The sequence below is a fragment of the Aedes aegypti genome, chromosome 2, assembly GCF_002204515.2.
Source record: "Aedes aegypti strain LVP_AGWG chromosome 2, AaegL5.0 Primary Assembly, whole genome shotgun sequence".
NCBI classification, from domain to species: domain Eukaryota; kingdom Metazoa; phylum Arthropoda; class Insecta; order Diptera; family Culicidae; genus Aedes; species Aedes aegypti.
In genome coordinates, this window is record NC_035108.1 from 17,232,670 (window position 1) to 17,253,484 (window position 20,815).

General features: G+C 37.1%; 1 protein-coding gene across 1 annotated transcript in view; it reads left to right on the forward strand.

Annotated features, from left to right (window-relative positions):
• The window catches only part of LOC5571779 (lachesin), a 57,581-nt gene extending 36,800 nt beyond the window's left edge, over positions 1–20,781 (forward strand). Inside the window, exon 2 of the mRNA XM_001659861.2 lies at positions 19,361–20,781. Within this exon, the coding sequence (XP_001659911.2) occupies positions 19,361–19,899 (539 nt within the window). The 3' untranslated portion in view covers positions 19,900–20,781. The remainder of the gene's footprint in view (positions 1–19,360) is intronic.
• Positions 20,782–20,815: the final 34 nt, after the last annotated feature.

A 20,815-nucleotide genomic window follows, 5' to 3' on the forward strand; every position in this document is an offset into this window, starting at 1 on the left:
ATGAATCATTACAACACTGGTTTCAGTTGCGTAATGACTATTACTGCATCGCAAAATTCAGTGCAGGAAAGTATGCCGTTTTATGACAGATTCGTGTGATGAAAATGAGAAATTGCAAAAAGAGTCAAACACAATGCAACGACGTTAAGGCAAGAACGGCAAAACGGCAACACGGATTTGAATTACATGTCAATGTTTTTAACACTAAATCGGATTCAATATGGACTTGACTAGTAAAGACTGTGTTTAATACCTGTACCAATAAGGTGCGGCTTATATTTCGAATGATCTCAAAATTAAAAAATCTTGTACTATTCTGAATTCAAATCACATAAAAAGAGAAGCCTTAAAGTTTGAGCCTAAATAATTGCAATTTTGGAGATAACTTTCCCTTCTACGGTTGAATAGAAAGCTATCGCATTACTGATTTTCACAAAGCGTCATCGATCGAAAGAGTTGTATAATTCCACTGGGAACCTATCAGGATTATTACTTAGGGTTAGAAGAAGATTTCCTTAAAATGTCAGCTCATTTGGTCGTTCCATGAGCTGGCTCAACTGAATTGAAGTTAATATGGGATTTTCAGCTCAAACATATGGGAAATAGAACATCATTTCCTGATTGGGTCATAATAATTATTGATCGCGTTCAATTGAACTCAGAATGTCAAAAACATTATTTGATACCATAGCAAACAATATTGTAGAAGGTTGTATGATGATTAAAATTGAGAAAGTTTGTGTTTTAGCTATCTGAAGTAGATTTGCAATACTTCTTAGTATTTCTGCAGCATAGCTGGGTGGTAGCCACTAAGCGCATCATAGCCACCTATGACGCTGGGCGAGCTGCGGTACAAGGTGCATGCATATAAGTGATTGTACGGGAGTGGTGATCTTAGCCTAACTTTCAACAACTGAAAGGGTAATGAAAATGAGCTTAAATCCAGATACAACCTTCTGCAACTATGTTCATAGGGTATCAACTAGTGAATTTGTCATTCTGGGCCCAATTGAACGCGATTAACTGGTATACGGAACGAAACAGTGACATAGGGTCAATCTATATAAATAAAAATGGAGTGGTGTTTGTATGTCACGAAATGGCTTGAGAACGGGACAACCGATTTACATAATTCTTTTACTGTTGTTTTCTTGAAGGGTTCCGACGTGTTCGTGTGACGATAAAGTTTTGGGAAGTTTTCGGAAAATTTGGTAAAACGGGGAGTTCTAATATGTCATTTTGTATGGGAGGATCCATGACATTTTTCAACAGCCTACTTGATGGCAAGACGAAGTTTGCCGGGACCACTTGTTTTCAATATATTTGCAACGTACAGTGCTGTTCTGAATAATAGCAGCGCATGTCGATTTTCATACAAAATGCTCAACTTTGACATGCTGTAGTTTTGTTTCCTTTCAAGCAATCGAGTTGAAATTTTCTCCACAGAACTAAAAATATGCCCAATTTTGTAAACACAAAAATTTTCTAAGCCCCTGCCGGAAAGTGAGATACTAGGTGAAATTGTTCGAAAAAATAGCAGTTTTAAAAATTTGAATTTCGGCTTGACATTATAGTTTTAAATTGTATATCACTTACCATTGGAACAATCTCCTCCTACTTATCAAACCTATACCTAAACCGAAAATGTTTAAAATATTTGTAGAAGAAAAATTTTAAAATGAAAAACTGCTATTATTTCGGAAAAAAAACCTAGTGTCTCACTTTTCGGCAGGGACTCAGAAAAAACTGAAATTTTGTAGCTACAAAATCGATCATATTTGTAGTTCTGTGGAGAAAATTTCAGCTCGATTGCTTGATAGGGAACAAAACTACAGCATGTCAAAGTTGAGCATTTTGTATGAAAATCGACATGCGCTGCTATTATTCAGAACAGCACTGTATATTCCATACATACTTCGAATTCAATGCGCCAGCTGGTGGAGCAACCAATTGAGTTGAAATTTTAAGAGAGTTTTTATCTTACCCTAAGGCTTATATCTAGGGGGTGCCCCGTTGAGTTTTACAACTTTTTTGTTTAAGGGCCAGTCTACTAGGGCAAAAAATTGAATTGTATTATTTACTTTGTTGTATAAAAGTCTAAAAACAACTAAGTTATCTTTAAAACCATGTTAAAAGATTTTAAATCAGTTGAGTATTCATAAAGTTATTTTTATCACTCATTCTTCAAGCATATTAATTTTAGAAAGTCGGTACTCTCTATATAAAGTCACATAAATTATTGCGGCTGAGAAAGTGATGGCGCAAAACTCCAGCTTTTCAGAAGATTTCTCCAGATTTTTTTAGGGTTTTCTTAAAAACTTCAGTGACACATAGAAACGTATTTCTTGGGGATTTTTTCAGGAACAATTCAAACAGTACAATCTGAATTTTGTCTTAAGTTTATTTCAAGAAACCTGTATGGAATTAAAAAAAAAATCCTAAAAGGGATACTTTGAATAATGTGTTGTTTTTTTTTAGGATATTGTTTCAGAAATTTCACCAGGAATTTATTTGAAAAATATATTGTTTTAAAAAATATTTACAAATACGAAAATAATCAATTCAGAAAAAAGATCTCTCAATCATTTCAATAATTGTGGAAGTGTTCATACAACACTGAGCTAAGAAGCAAGCTGTGTCTCGTTAGCCATAAAGGAGAAGAAAAAGAGTGTGAAGATTCAACATAAACTTTTTCACCTGATTTTTTTTTTCCAAAAAACAAACTGTCAGGAATCATTTTAGACATCCCTCTAGGGAATCATCAAGGATTCATATAGAAAGCCGTACAAAAAAAATCCCAAGTTTTTCTAAAAGAGTTCTACCGGGATTTACATCTGAATAACATTTTCAACAGGGATTCTTTTAAACATCCTTCCATTAGTTCCTACTAGGAATCGAGTGAAAATACATCCGAGGTTAATTTGGGTACTACAGTAGTAGGTTTTACTGTATGTACTAAATGAATTTCGGAGGAATTTTCCGCTCAAGTAGCTTTTCAAAGCATTTCTGTTCAATGAGTCGATGGCCCCTTCAGATATCGACTCATGGAGGTTTGACTTTATTTTTGAAAAATATTGCCATGAGTTATTCTCTAGAAGTTCTCGGAAAGTTAATGGTTCTTCAAGGAATACCAAAATTCCGGCATTTTACTTAACTACGGGTTGCTGAATCCATTGCCGTTAAAATATCATAGCATGTCTAGTTTTTGAGATATTTGCTGTTGAAAACGCAAAATATGACTATTTCTGCCAACTTGCATGCAAGTTTTCCAGCTTGTATGGCAATTTATTTGTTTAGTTTGATGTGAACATCAATGAACACAGTGTTTTACACAACTTTGGCGACCTATAGCTAAACATTGTGACGTATTGGAACATTTCTGAGAACGCATCAGATTCAGCAACTCCAAATCTACTAGAGACACGTAATTTGATCCTTGAGACAGGCAAAAATGTTATTTTTGTTCCGCTGTGTTATTGTTTTTTGTTTATACATTAAAACATATTAATCTCCTGGAGTGACTGTAGAGATTCCTCCAGACATTTTTCTAAAACTTTCTCTAGGAAAGCCTGAATAATATCCGTAAGGTATTTCGGCAGAAGTCTTTTTGAAATATAGAAAAATTTCATAAAAACATGTCATGGAGAATGGAAAAAAACAATGACGAAAATTTCAGAAGAACTCTTGGAAGAATTTCATCTGAAATTTCCTAGAAAAATGTCCGGAAGAATTTGTAAAATTTTGTTTTTTTTTTGCTTAATGCTTTGAAAAATTTATGAAAAAAAAAAATCTGGAGTGAATCTTCAACAAGCGTATGTACATTAGGAAAATTCAAAATTTACAAAAATTAAAATTCAATCTCCCATATCTCCCTTATTGTAGGTTACACACTTATTTTCTTGCTCGGAAGTGGTTGCCGATAATCATTTAACAAATTCATTTAAATACAAACTTTTTCAATGGAATAAATGAAAAACATCGCATAACTGGCAACCTTGCACGCCCTTTGGTGGTGGTGGAGGATCAAAAACCAAAATAAAACATTGAAAGACAAAGGCAAAATTGGTAGCACGTGGCTTTTCATGACATTTCTCCATGTCAAAATGCTGTCAGATCTCAAGGTTGCACTTTGCCGTCACACTTCTAAGTGTCGCACTTTCAAAGTATGCGGTTCGATTTGGTGTGAACAGCGCAATACAATCCTTATCATAAAAATAGCGTTCCGTGAATTTTTCAGCTTTATGGTGGAAATTTAAAAATTAAACAGAGATGATGTAGGTCTATATCGGATTTACTCTGGAAAAATTTTGAAGAATGTGCAAAGCATGTTTGCACTATAATTTAAATACATAATTATCATTCTATAGTCATTGAAACCAGATTAAAGAAAGTTCCTGATGGAACAAATACTTTTTGAGTTAGTTTTGTTTGAAATTTTTGCAGAAGTTTACCTAAATAATATCAAACAAATTCATTCTTCTCTAATCCGTCTCTTCGGCAACTTCCTTCATTATGGTTTGGCATTTTCATTATAAGTCTATATTGCAATGTAAGTACTTACGTGTTTGGCACAATTTTCAAATTTTCTCCATCGTAATTCCCATACAAACCTTCATCATCTTTGAGCCACCTTTAAATCTCCACCATAAAAAGCTAAAAATTTCACAGAAACCTATTTTTATCATGAGGATGGTAAAGTAGATATGGGAAATTGGATTTTTAAACTTCTTTGAATTTTTAACTATCCTACTGTACATATACTATGATGGTCCCCACAACAGCTTCCCGAAGAATATCTGTTCAATGAGTCTCATGTCTTTTCAATGTTGAATCATGGCGGTTTGACTATACCCACACAGTTCGAACGAAACGTGTAAATTTCTGAGACATATAATGCACATAATTGGAGCGTGGAATATCATGGATATTTACATGATATGTCATGTAAACTTCAATTATATGTCATGTAATCCAACAGAATTCTGTGTGGTTACATGACATATAACACATTTTTACATGACTTCAGACTTAAATTTACATGACGTTATGTTTACATCGCATAAATGAAGTTTACATGAAGTGTAATCTTCATTATTTTTAACTGTGCATTTGATCTCGTGCAAGGTTTTTTTTTCAGAAAAGATGTAAAAAAGTTGTCAAAGTTGCCTCTAGATTGCAATACTTTACAATACTTTTCATATTAGGACAGCTGTAACTACAGTTGTGATGATATCAGACTGTAAAAACCACACGAATAATTTCAAATAAAAACGAATTGACTTGAATCAGAATACAATAGATGGGAAAAGTGGTTGCCCATAGTAATTCATTTTTTAGGCACTCAAGCATGGTAGGGGAAAATATATCGAAACGCCACATTCAACTGGCGATTCGTTTTCTTACTTTTGAATCTACATGCTGATTGACGTTTAAAGTTCAAATACTAATTTTGAGTTTTTCTTCAATGCTTGTTTATTTTTTCTTCCGGGCGTCGCCACTGGGACAGAGTCCGCTTCTTAGCTTTAGCGTTCTTATGAGATTCCAAAGCTTTCCCAAATTAAGAGCTTTCTTTGCCAAAGTTATAACTGTGCGCATTCGTACATCGTGTGGCAACCACAATGATACTCTATGTCCCGGGAAGTCAAGGAAATTTTCTTTGCGAAAAGATCCTGGGCCGACCGGGATTCCAACCCACGTATCTTTACTTATAGCCGCGGACGTTACCAGTAGGCTAAGACAGGCCTTCAATGTTTGTACAGCGATCATGACATCGTATACAGAACTTCCAAGATAATTGTGTGATTCGAACCCCTCAACAAAGGTTGTTTTGTCTCACGTTACTCTAGCAGGGAAAAAATACACGTTACATTATGCGAGACGTGGTGAGAATTTGCTGACAGCCCAAAACCAAGATCTGAAACTAATTTGTATAAATTCAACGACCCGATACGAGTGTGCATCAATTGACATACATTTTTCATTATTCTTACGATTATAGCTTTAGTCATTCGTGTCATGTGTGCCGTCGTAATGCGTTTCAGCTGTTTAAAATTCATCGACCTCGGTGGGACGTGCTTTGAGGAAAATTTCCTCGAAATTATTTTCATTTTTACGATACAAGGCAATTAGGTATAGTAGGCTACTCGACCTCATCCGCGTGGCCGTCATCGGCAATTTCTCGCTAGGCCTACTGTTTACAGTTTTGTTCCTAGAACGGCTACTCCGACTCTGGTCCACTCCAATCGACAACCGGTTTGCTGTACCAAGTCTCCGCTCCAACCGTATAGTCTATTGTAGAGGAAAATGCAACCAGCTCTTATCCGCCGGATCGCCATCTCTATTCACATCCAAGAGCGCGCGTGGAACCGGTTTTGCATTCGAACCAGAACATTTCTTTTATTTCCGTCATCATTGTGATGTTTGTTGGGAACTGAACCGCGCTGGACACCGCTATCCCGCGATTGCTTAATACAGTACTCCCCAAACTGTGCGACGTAGCACTTCTCGTGGTGCGCCGTGGATTGATTTTTCAACTAACTTGGAAATCAGCTTATAATTTTGGAGAACTTAAATAAAACTTTGAGATAAACCCCTACATCTATCATCAAATGGCATTACATCAGGTAATTCAAAAAATTATAGTTAACGATGTTACGCCAATTTAAACGGTCCATGATTGCGTCTCTTTTTGGGGCGTGGGGCCTTCCTTAGCCGAGTACAGTCGCCTCTCCACATCTCGATATCGAAGGGACCATCGAGATAGGGAGAGATCGAGACAAAGAACATAAATTTAATGAACACTAGATTGAAAATCACTCCGTTACTAGGAAAATAATAATCAAACAAACTTCATTTCGAGCTTCTATTTTTTTCTGAATCACTTAAATCTGGTCTAGCAATCTGTGATAGTGTTCATATCGACATATGGAGAGAAAATTGGGAACGAAAAATCATCAGGAACAAATCGAGATATGGAGATATCGAGATAAGGAGGATATCGAGATGTGGAGAGGGAAATCGTATGCAGAATTAAGGGACCGAAGCAATCATTGACATAGGGAGAGATATCGAGATGTAGAACATCGAGATGTGGATTGTCGACTGTAGTTAGTGTCCACGGCTACAAAACACAGTCATGCTGAAGGTGTCTGGGTTCGATCGCCGGTCGGTCAATGATCTTTTCGTAATGAAAATTTCCTTGACTTCCCTGGGCATATAGTATAATCGTACCTGCCACATGATATACAAATGCAAGTAATGGCAATTTTGGCAAAGAAAACTCTCAGTTAATAAATGTGGAAGTGCTCATAAGAACACTAATCTGAGAAGCAGTCTCTGTCCCAGTGAGAATGTCATGCCAGGAAGAAGAAGATGACTGCGTCTCTTCAACTTCGATTTCGGCCCACACTCTCCAGACCATATTGTACCTGATCAAGCAACCTCGTTCGAAGTGTTCCCCGCCTCCTTGTACCAGATCAGATTCAACGCGAACACATACTTTGGAGGGTTGTTGTTCGGTATTCTTGTAACATGCCCTGCCCAGCGCACCCTTACTGCTTTCTCTACCTTCTAGATACTCGATTCGTTCAGCGAGCTCATGATCCATTCTCCGCCGTCACACACCATTCTCCTACACACCGCCAAAGATGGTCTTTCTGCCCATGTTCAACTACTAATAGTGCTTGCCGGTCCTCTTCCAGCATGGTCCATGCTTCATGTTCATAGAGGACCACTTCGGGTATCGTGTTTTACTTGGTTCAACGATAACCTGTAAAATACAATATTTAGAAAAAAAATACAGTCAACTCTCCATAATTCGATATTGAAGGGACCATCGATTTAGGGAGGTATCAAGTTACAGAACACTTAATCAGTTCAAATGATATCTAAGGGACCATCGAGGTTGCCATGAAAACCAACTTTTACTATAGTTCTCTAACTCGATATCGAGATTAGAAATATCGAGTAAAGGAGATTTGACTGTAATAATAAACAAATAGGTTCTTCCATTTCATTTTTTTGGTAAAGCTAGGTATGCTGTTTCGCTCAAGAAAAGTAAAGGAATTCCTTAACTGAATGGGTCAATAAATTTCCTACAGAGAGCCCCCTTTGAAATGACATTTCTTCTCAACTGCGTACTGCGATCAGAAAAATGTGACTTTCTTGACCATTTCTGGGGAGAAATTTTCCACGCATCTAGACAGGCAATTTTTTTTCTTGTCAGCAGCAAACCAGCCTTAAGGGGGAACTCGATCTTAAAAAGTTTGTGAACCTCTGTACTTAATAGCACAAACGTGCCCACGTTTGGACCCGCTGCCATGCGCTCTCCATAATTCAGTTCCATCGGGATAGGATTTCAATGCGCATCGTGAATGAGTGTGTGATGTGAACCCCCTGTCCTACCGGTCCTACCTGATGGAGTGCAAGCCCTTACGAGCGATAGAACTGTCCGACCCACAACGAATGGCATCCAACCGGGTGTGAAGGTGAAAGTTGGAAATTAGAATTATAATTTTTGATAAAGGAATAAAATGCGGGAATTTATCACGCTCGTTGGGAGCGGCGGAAGGTGTTATGGAATTAACACGAAATTATAAACGGTCGGAGTGAACGTGTAATTTCTCGTCGGTGTTGTGACGTTTTGGGGAAATGCAGGATACAAACGAGATTGGAGTTCGAGGCCGACTGTGAAATTTATGAAACATTTGTTAAATGGGGGTATAGTTTCGGATTTATGATACGAAGTGGAAGCGTTAGGAGATGGCATCGTTCCGTAGGTGTTGTTATCGATCATTTGTCAAAGCGGCCACGCAGTTGTGGGTGGACTGCATAGTAGGTTTTAGGTTGGTTCAAAATATCATTTAGCTCAACATAACTCATTCGATTTTTAATAAAATTCTGAGTGTCCTTCCAGAAGCGAGCTCATTTGATAAAAAACTAAAACAACACAAGCCTGTTAAAGTTTGTATGAGAATTACTTAAGGAAATCCAAACTTTCATCAGTTAGAAATCCAATCATTCAAAATTTTGTTTCAATAGCATACAATAAAAAACCGATGGAAATCAATCTCAATTGGTTGCAGCTCTTGTTTCGAGGAATGAAGGTTAAAATAAATTGAGTTAAAAATTTAAATAAATTCCAGCTATTATTTGTATTTTTCGGGAAATATGCGTATTTTGACCTTTTCATTGTTGTGTATTAAACTGCAGTTGCTGAAAATGTAAGCCAAGTGTAGTAAACGACACTGAAGGTCGAAATAAGCGTATCTGTCAAAGTATACAAATTTAAGATAAAAATTAAACAGTATAGTACTAAATTTTAAGTAGATGAAAATACGAATTTAGTACTATATCATTTAATTCCACTAGAGTGTGTATCCTTTGACAGATACGCGTGTTTTTTTTTTCTTCTCCGCATCGAAAGTTATATAATCTTTGTTGATAAGTATTGTTAAATGCGTATAAGTTTGAATTCTGAGACAATTTAAGACACTGACATGTTAATGCTTCCAGTGGGCATTTATGCCCTTTGAAGGAAGCACCACACTAGACAACGGACTAGCATGCAACGCCCAGTGGCACAGTCGGAAAACAGTCCTCACGAAAAGTTTACCGGCCTGAGGCGGGAATCGAACCCACACTCCCTAGCACGATGCGGCTAAATGCCTGGTGACACTAACCGCACGGCTACGAAGCCCACGTTTCGACCTCAACTGTAAGGCCATCTTCAGTGTCGTGTACTAGACTCGACTAGACTAAATTTTAGTTTTATTTACACACCGTCGAAAGTTGATAGTCTGTTTCCAAGGGTATAGGGAGAGATCCCCCAGTGCCGGACAGCACCCAATACCGGACAAAGTCGAAAAATTGAGAAATCATGGTCAATTAAGATGGTGTATTAGTAGAAAAGGAAGCTATTATGGAGACTAATGTTTGCGTTGAATAACACATCCTTGAAATATGCATGCCTTTTTAAAAAAGTTTGATTTTTTTTTTAAATTTGACGTTTTGCCTTAATTTTGAGCCTATTTAGTAATTATTTCAGACATGAAAAAATAATTTGGATCACGCAAGCAGGTTCGAACATAATCCTTATTTGATAGTATGAATGTATTTTGTACCAAAATTGAACTAATTATGGACAAATTACAATTTTGGTTGAGCGCTTCCTGTCCCCCAGTTTCGGACAGCTTGATTTGTTATATGACGTCTTTGTAATTATTGCACCAGTATCTCAAAATACATGGGGCCCCAGATAGCCGTAGCGGTAAACGCGCAGCTATTCAGCATGACCAAGCTGAGGGTCGTGGGTTCGAATCCCACCGGTCGAGGATCTTTTCGGGTTGGAAATTTTCTCGACTTCCCAGGGCATAGAGTATCTTCGTACCTGCCACACGATATACACATGCAAAAATAGTCATTGGCATAGTAAGCTCTCAGTGAATAACTGTGGAAGTGCTCATAAGAACACTAAGCTGAGAAGCAGGCTCTGTCCCAGTGGGGACGTAACGCCAGCAAGAAGAAGAAAGAATCTCAAAATACATTAATTTTTCATAGATTCCGTCGATCATGGTATCAAACATGCAAAAAAATTAAGAAGAATGTACATTCAGAACAACATCGTAAAATGTGCTATTTTTCATCATATATGAAAGAGGTTTTTGATGGACATCTTGCAAACTAAGAAAAACTTAAATTGTTCTTGTAAGTGTTGCAAATGCATTGAATTGGCAATTATTTACTATTCCTATAGTAAACACATTCAATGATGTTCAAGATCGATCAATTTGGTACTAAAATACATCATCAAAATGCAATGTCAAAATTCATATTTATATTATCAAATTTATTCTTGTACACTATAAAAATGATAATATTTATCATAAACTAGTGGGCCCGGCAAACTTCGTCTTGCCATCAAGTAGGCTGTTGAAAAACGCTATGGATCGTCCCATACAAAATGACAGTTCCGTTCACGCTCGTTTTTCCGACTTTTCCGGTTAATATCCTGGGATTTTTATACACACAAACACGTCGGAACACTTGACGAATGAAACGTAAAAATAATCATTCAAATCGGTTGACCCGTTCGGAAGCCATTTCGTGACATACAAACACCACTCCATTTTTATTTATATAGATGGGTAACACGAGTACATGTAACCAATATTTTTCGAATTATGAATTTAGTGGCTTAAGTGTCCGGTACTGGGGGATCTCCCCCTATTTGTAATCGATTTAACTAATCCATTGAAGCCTAGATTTTCTTCTACAACTACTTTTTCTTTTCTTTGGCATTACGTCCCCACTAGGACAAAGCATGGTTCTCTGCTTAGTGTTGTAAATGCACAGTTGTTAACTGAGCGCTTTAGTTAAGAAAATTTATTTTGGATTTGCATTGTAGCCACGCACAACTAGACTAGAGATTTCCAAACTTTTTGAGATCGTGGCGCCCTTACCGGTGCACCAGTATATCTTGAAGCCAAGTTGTATAACTGGCAACACAAAAAAAAACTATGTGATGTTCAGCTTGCCAGTCTCATCTCAAGTTTAAAAGATTCGAAGTTATCTTCTTAATCACAAAATATCAATATTGGGCAATAGGGCCCTAAAGCCCTGTCCCAAGTTCCCTTGGATAGGAGAAAGAGCAAATCAATTTCTCACAACAGTGGAAGTGTGCGATTATCTTTCTTTGTTTTGTTGATGGATAATTTCGCAATTAACGCTGAAAATAATTCCACTGGGCACCCCCTCGGATTATTTCTTACGTAATAAATCTTCGAGCTGATTAGTAGAATACCTATAAGTAGATGAAAAAAACGAAATTAGTACTATACCGTTTAATTCCACTAGAGTTTGTATCTTTTGGCAGATACGCGTATTTTGACCTCAACTGTAAGGCCGTCTTCAGTGTCGTGTACTAGACTCTAGTTCTGGTCAAATAGCACGATAGAAAGTTGTAGAGACAAAAGGCGTTCAAAATTGAACTAGAATCCAAAATTTCACCATTTTCCGTGACCTGGAACTATTTTTAAAACACGTTTGAAATTAGTATGGAAATCGCTTTTGAACCACCCCTTGGCAAATTTTACTTCGGGACGAGCTGTCATTATGTAAATTGAAATGTCATCGAGTCTTACAATTGAAATCTTTTTTAATCATTTATAATATCATCATGAAGATACTGAAATGCAATAAAATCGTGTTGTACTTAGAAAAATGTGCTCTTTCGATCAATCTACAAAAAATTGAGATTTTTTCTTCACTAAACAACCCAATTGATGGTTTGACTTTTCTATTTATGATTTTCACTTTCACGAGCAGTCCGGAATTCGAATCGAAGTGTCCGGAATATGAGGCAAAAGTAAGAAAGTGTCCGGAATAAGAATCATGAAAAGTCCACACATTTCTATTTATATAAATTATTCGTTTTGCGGAATCATAATCTTCACCCACCATTCGAAAGTTAAATGTTTTAAAAGCTCAATAACGTGGAGGAATCATACAGAATGGTTTATTTTATATCTTTTCTGATGAGTTATACTTTACTGAGGCCTTAAGTGTCCGTAATATGAATCAAAACGGTATGTGATCTGATTTCAATGTTTTATATTTTTTTTGTTTTCGAGAAAATCCTACAATTGTTATCCTAATATTTGTTTACGATATATCGGAAAGAAATATCGAAATCTCCGATACATTGAATAGGAAATATCGATACCAAAATATCGAATATCGAAAGCAAAATATCGATATTCCGATATATCAGAAGTAACGAAACGTCTCTAACCCGGCCACCTCAAATTTCCTTTAAAGTGACCAATTTATCTCTAAGCGCCTTAGCCAAGCTTTCGAAAACGATGAATATGTTTAGTATCCAACAATGCTTTAGCAGGTCCTTCCAGGTATAGAGTCTGGGTGCCCACATCCGGTGCATCCTAAACGATTCAAAACACTTCATTTATAATATTGAGTACCAGATCTATATGATTTATACAAAAAGGAATGATTTTCGTAGTACCGTAAAACGGGGTAACTTTGATAATGCGGGTAACTTTGATAGTGCGAGACCCACAACATATTAAACGAAATAACGAAGTTTCTGTTAATCAGTTAAGCAAAACGAATGCAAAAGTAAAGAGTATTAGTATGACACTTCATGTCAAAGCTATTTTCATTGGAATCAAGTGCATTTGAGGCTTTTTATACGAATATTAAAAATTGACACAATTTTAGCATTTTCGAAACGCTTACCAAGCATGGGAAAATTCACTCACTCACCCGAACGCTACCGATAAAATATCTGCAAAGTATCTGCTGCCACCGAATGTTCAATGACTGCCGAACGCTACTAGGGTGAGCGCAATCCCGACGAATCGTAAACGATTGAGATAAACCGAAAATGAAAAGGTATACGGAGCGGAGAGAGCACCTATCCTCTCTTAAATTGGAGACACGAAAGAACGCGTTCGCCATTCGATCACTGAAAGCTTCCTGCGAAATGTACAGATTTTGCGTTCACTGAAACATTTCGCCTTGTGTATTACCAGTCAGTGAACGCTCTTCAGCTCTCAAATACGAATGCCACTCGTGCGGAATTGGAATGCAAAGAATCATTCGCTACAGAAATCGGATGCCTTCGGGACAAGGAGTCGGTAGTGAATCATTCTGTTGCCGTTTTTGTCTAACTTGTCGCTCGGCGAACAAGAAGAAAGCGCATTGGAAATTGAAACACTCAGCTTGGTCGGAGAAACGGCAATCTCACTCTTGACAGCTTGTGGATGTGAACGAGAGAAATGCAATATTCGAGTGAATGTTTCCCATGCTTGACGCTTACACACAATCTGTTCTACGATCACTATTTGATGTAGTTTTGAATAGTTGGCCACTTATCTTTGACAGCCTAGTTATCATAGAACTTGAATACGGTCTCAAATCTCTTAGCGAATAGCATTTTCACAAACTGGGACCATTTTTGTAATCTAAGTCAGAAATTTCCATATAACGTTAAACGCCTAGAGGTATGCAATGCCCTCCAAATGTTCGTTATTCATTCAATTTTGTTCGATTCATACTCCATTATCAAAGTTACCCCAAAACAGAAAACCAACTTTCGATTATATGAAAAATTATATATCCATTCGTAATAAATCTTTTGGAAATCTATCGACTGCAATCGATAGCTAGGATGCCAGTACTTGTTTTAAAAATATAAATTATTATTCTTTGAAACAGCAAGCATAAATATTCAAGTTTTCTTCGAAAAAACTATCAAAGTTATTCCATTTTACGGTATTTAAATAGGCTAGGCATAAGGTTGTCCTAAAAAAACACTTTTTCACCTTTCACCTTTCACCTGACCCACTGAAATAACTCCGACTACAGGAACATTTCCGAGTTTCTCTGGCCAGTTTTAGAAAGTAGATATGCGTACAAGTGTAATTTCAGAATTTCATTCTTATGAGAGGATCAAAGATCAAGTAAATCCATAAGAACATATTAGCGTCATCCTTGTCGATCATATTAGGAACAGAAACAAGTTGGGACGAAACTATGAAAAGCGAAGTTTCCGGATGTGATTGTAACGTTTTTAGGGACGATCGTGATTTTCTTATGTCACAAAGAAAGTCAGGAAGAGGAGTCCTCATTGCAGTTTCTTCGAAATTTAATTCTGAAATTATTTGTTCTTCGAAATTTAAAGAGTTTGAACATGTTTGGATGAAGGTAACTATAGATAGGAAAAGGTATCATCGACCGTGATTGTTTTTTTTTAATTATTTTTGTTATGGCTATAGCAGTCATGCGACGCAAAGGTAAAGAAGAATCTATAGAAGATTTTTTTTACAAATGATTGAAATTAATAGGTGGATAGGCGTCGCAAGGGAGCGACATGATTGAAAGTTTATTAGGTGATGAAAATTGAGCAAGCCATTTTTAATTCAGTAAGCATCGAAGCGTCCTGTATTCTACCTAGTTTCTCTACTGGAGAAGGGCAGAGTCTATGAATGGAGAGTTGCGCAAAGAGAACTGGCAACACGTTCCCCAATCACAAATCATTTAATTATTCTGGCCACCTATTTTATTGTGTGCGCTTTCCCGTGACTTCACTCAAATGCACTCTCAATTCGAATGTTTTTTTTTTACAAAGTCGCAAAGAACAAAATTAAAATTGAGCTCTGGTTTTGTAATTATAAAGTAATAACAATGAATTGTTTAGTAGCGAATTGCAACAACACATACGACAAACAGCATGAACTCAAAAACATTATCATTTTCGGTTTCCGCACGACGAGCAACTAAAAAAAACAGTGAATTTCTCTTAGTCGTTTGCTGCCCCTCTGGGAATTGACCGAAAACAGCCGCATCTGTAGCGTAAATCTGGGTTGAATAACTATTATATAGTTTTCAAACTATCCAATTTTGTATTTAGTTTATTAAATTTCAGTTGCATTTCAACTATGAAACGGAGTTACAGTCGAATTTCGTTCGTTGCACTATCTGTAGGTGGGCTTCGTTTTAATTGGGCACCCGTTAGGTAGGCTATAGCCCACTTAAAGCGAAGGCAAACGTCACTTTTTACCATAAATAAAGCTCGATTTATCAATGTTGGTAGCCCTGAATTTCTATTATATTCAACATTTTGACAGCTGAAAACTCAGCCCGAGTTGTGAAAGTCTTTCACTAGGTGGGCTACAGGTTTCGTGCAACGAACAAAAGTTGACTGTATATATTTCCACTGATGTAGGGAGATTACCTACACCGTTACATTACATGCAACAAAAAGGGGGTTCAATCACAAATTATAGGCCTCAAAGAGCAATTATTTTGTGACATCATCATATCACACCGCAACTTAAACCGTGGCATTTTTTTTTTTATTTCGTCGCGATAGCAATACTACTTTTGCCCCAAAACGTGTTTGTTTATTTTGCTCGATAGGTTGACGATTTGACGGTTCAGTCTTCGCGCAACTCTTCATTCATAGACTCTGGAGAAGGGTTGGCTCAAAGCTATGATCTTTGCTACCAACACAGGTAAATATAGAAAACGAAAAACATGTATTTGCATCTGTGTACATCACACCTGATCATGCCAACAAACATGCTTACGACTCCTTCTTTTAAAATGCTGAAGATATCATATCAGGCCTTCCTCCTGAGGTTAAAGTACACATATATGGCGACTTCAACCAATGCAATGCTGACTTCATACCTGACTTTTAAAAAGAGGGCATTATGGTTCCAGTGGTCGGGGAAAATGAAACGTTAAAATTTATTTTTGACAAAATTGCAACTTGGGTTTGAACTAAATTAATCATGTAAAAAATCGGCAAAGTTGTTACCTTAATTTTCGGTTGACAAACATCCAAGAAGATTTTTAGGTAAATGAAAGTATTACACCCTTGTGGAAAAATGAAGCATTTCATACGGCACTAGAATACTCATTATTTGTTCACAATAACTGCAGACCCACAGTGTGCGAATATGAGGATATCTATGAATACGATAATGCAAATTATGAAAACATAAAAAATAGAATAAATTTAATTGACTGGCAATCACTGATAAGAGGAGAAATAATGTTGAAAAAGCTGTTGATATCTTTTACAGTTTACTAATGGAAATTATTCGTGAAGAGGTACCTCTCAAAAGGGAAAAAACTTTTTGGTAATTCAAAAAATCCGATCTGGTTCAAAAGAAATATCAGGAATTTAAAGAACCGAAAGCATAAGGCCTACAAAAATTATAAACAACATGGAAGTGATGATAATATGCAGAAATACCTGGACTTATGAGAACAGTTGAACATTGCTATATATTCAGCACTTGATAGAAAAATTGAGAGCGATATAAAGTTTCTTTAATTATACTAAAACAAAATTAAAATCAAACAATCTACCATCAAAAATGCAACTTGACGATAAAGACGCTAACCACCCGAAAGGAATTTGCCACCTTTTTCCAATCTTCTTCCAAGAACCTAAACGACATTTTCAGAAGAGGATCGGGACCTTAATTATTTTTCATTCTTCCCTGCTCTCTTAAATGACATCTATGTACACCAGATAAGTGTAGGACCTGATGAAATCCCTCCAGTATTTATGAAGAAGCTTGCTGTTGAATTGACTTCTCTTTAGTTTTGGCTGTTCAATATGTCACAAATAATCCGGAAAATTTTCTAAAATTTGTAAGAAATCATTCTTAGTACCTATTTACAAATCAGGGAAGAAAGCTGATACTCGTAATTAAAGTGAAATTGCAATAATTTCCTGTATTCCAAAGCTTTTCGAAACCATTGTTAATAGAAAATTGTTTGGGCAATTAAAGAATAGAATTACAAATGCACAGCATGGATTTTTTTTTTGAGGGCCGTTCTACTTCAACAATTTTACTAAAATTCGCCAATTATACTTTGAATGCATTGGTAACTATGTAAAGGCTCTGTATACTGACTTTAGCAAGGCATTTGACCGCATTGACATCTCTATGTTACTCTTCAAGTTAGAACAAATAGGATTTATTGAATCATCTTTAAACTGGATACAGTCGTATTTAACAAATCGGTAACAAATAGTGCGGTATAATGGTAAAAAATCTAATCCTATGCATGTTACATCAGGAGTTCCTATATCTCTATCTATGCCGACGATATGAAGTTATTCATGGAAATCAAGTATGCCAACGAAATTGACATATCTGAGTGAAAAATATACATTCAATGAATGGTGTAGTAAAAGCCTTCTTCAGGTAAATGTTAAAAAAAGTAATTTAATTACTTTTAGCAGAAAGCGAAACACACTAGAAACAATTGTAATTTAAGGAAATCAAATCGTTGAAAAATGCGATAGAGTCAGAGATTTAGATGTAATTTTAGACTCAAAACTAACTTTTATCGATCATTACAACATCATTATACATAATAAAACAAATATGCTCGGTTCTATCAAATGCTTTGGTTTTAACTTCAATGATCCATACACTATCAAAACTTTGTACTTTGCTTACGTGAGGACTATATTAGAGTATTGTAGTATTGTATGGTCTCCTTTTATGAAGACGCATGAAGAACGTCTTGAATCAGTTCAAAAGCAATGTTTGTTATATGCTCTTCGTAAATTGGGCTGGATTTCCTTCCCTCTTCCATCTTATGAATCAAGATTCATGCTCATTGGTATTCTGACATTGAAAAAGCGTCGCAAATTCGCTATGGTTTCATTCGTGAACGATATTGTTTCGCATTGTATTGATTCTCCTAACCTATTAAACAGTTTCAATTTTTATACTCCTTCTCGTCAATTGAGGAATCATAACTTATTTTCAATTAATCACTGTCGAACTAATTATGCAAAATTTTCTCCTCTAAATCAAACGATGAGTTTATACAATCAACATTGTGAAACAATAGACTTAATAATGTCGCGTAGTAACCTGAGAATATACTTCCCAGACAACCAAAATAGAATCCGAAATCACCTGGAGGTTTTGCACGTGCAACATTTCACTTATAAGATGTCTCGAAAAGGCCAAACGAACTTAGAAAAAAAGTGTTTTGTGCGAGGAAACTCATCAATCTGACGATTTTATCCACCGTGTTTTACGGGTTTGATGTAATTTGTATGAATAAACGGATTATTACGTGAACTTTGATGCGACTTCTGGTTGTCTGGGTTCAACTCTGTACGATATAGTAGAATATTGAATTAAGTGTTACGGTGAGGTCTACTTTTGATTGACGAAATAAATAAATAAACAATTATTGAAATCCGTTAGATATTCGCTGAGCGCTAAGAGTTTCCCATTTGTATAAAAATGTTCCAGTGTTGGGTTGAGTTAACGAAAACGGTATTACTTACCATGTCTACAAGCGTTATTAAGTCATAAATCATTGTAAACTTCATATTTTGAAACGTGTCAAGTTTTTCGGAAAACAAATGAATTTGTTATCTAGTATCAGCGAAAAATCTGCTTCGACAAACATTTTCCCAACAACTGTTACCATCCAACATGCGTTCGATAGGGTAAAAGATAATAAATAAACAATTTTATTCATGAGCACGTCGCACCCTACCTAGTCCAGTCGGGACGAAACGATGCAACTGCCATAGGAAAACGGCTGCAATCCATTAAAGGAACCCCTTCTTGGGTACGCACACCTTTTGTCTTTGAGCGGAGGAAACTGTCCTGCTTCTGACAAATCGCTCTCGAAATCACCAAACCGCAAAATCGTTCCCTAACGCATACCGGAAGCACTTCTCCTGCCTGAGCACCTTATGCTAAGCCACCATGTGACGCACGTCCCGAAATGAAAAAAAGAAATGCAATAAATTCTAATTTTATTCCCCTGCCCTCTTCCTTCGCAGGTGGCGCAATCTACACCGGCAACGTCATGAAGATCAACTCCGTCCAGAAGGAGGACCGTGGCACGTATTACTGTGTGGCAGATAACGGCGTCAGCAAGGGAGACCGACGAAACATCAATCTGGAAGTGGAGTTCTCCCCGGTTATCAGCGTTCCCCGACCACGTCTCGGCCAGGCCCTGCAGTACGACATGGATCTGGAGTGCCACGTGGAGGCCTACCCGTCGCCTGCCATCGTGTGGGTCAAGGACGATGTTCAGCTGTCCAACAACCAGCACTACGGTATCTCCCTGTTTGCCACCGCGGATGAGTTCACCGATACGACCCTCCGAGTGATCACCATCGAGAAGCGCCAATACGGAGAATACTACTGCCGGGCGATCAACAAGCTTGGCCAAGCCGAAGCCAAGGTGGAACTGTTCGAGACGGTCATTCCGGTGTGCCCACCGGCTTGCGGCCAGTCGTACTACGGAGGCGATGCCAGCGCGGTGTCCGTGTCGAGCTTCCTGCTAGTGGTCACCGCATTGGCCACGCTGTTCTAGACGGTGTCACCCCTCTCGACTATTCGATGCTAATGCTAACTTTTAGAAAAGCGGTACTGCGCGGTTGACCACGCCCCGCTCGAAGGATCACAACGATAGTGCGCGAGAGATAGGACATGTTTTTAGGGGTCACAATCCAATTAGAATCGATTGTAATTGGAAGTGGTGATTCCCTGTGGGAAATGGGAAGTCTCAGTTCAGAAGCAATGTTCAGTGGGATTAGATTCTGCTGATTGGAAAACTAACGAAAAATTCAACATTCCATCAAAAAAGTGGAAGTGAGCGACAAAAAGGTCGTCCATTTTCATTGCGATAAATTGTAAAATAAACGATAAAGATGTTTAGCATAGGGCTATTAAGATAAACTATGAATCTTCAAACACTGTAGCATTAAATTAGAAACGACTAGTAATGGAAGGAATCGGCGAGAAGAAAAAATGCGAGTAGGAATTATAAAACCTTAAGTTTGTCTACCTTCCAGCGCAAAGATAACGGAAAGACTATTCAAGAAACTCATGTAATCTCCAATTTTAGTGGAACCTAGTGCCGTCCAAGCTAAAGATTACCCCCTATTCATTTTACCTCATCTAGAAGGTATCCGTCATCAGTTAACAGCCTGATTCACAATTAATTTTAAATAGTTTCTTTAACTGTTTTGGTCATACTCTACTCAATCATGCGGGAGAACTTCCAGAATGGCAATAGCATTTATTGGGGATCAGACAAAAAAAAATGTGCAGAAGATAATCAGCACAAACAGTAATCAACAATGTAAAGTCAAATGGTTTATGAGATAGCTAATCGATGGTTTTAAACAGAAGATCTAATAAAAAATATAGTAACGTGTAGCTCTGTCGGAAAAATAAAAGAGTTTTTAATAAATGCATGGCGTTTCATTCATATTCGAAAAAAATCT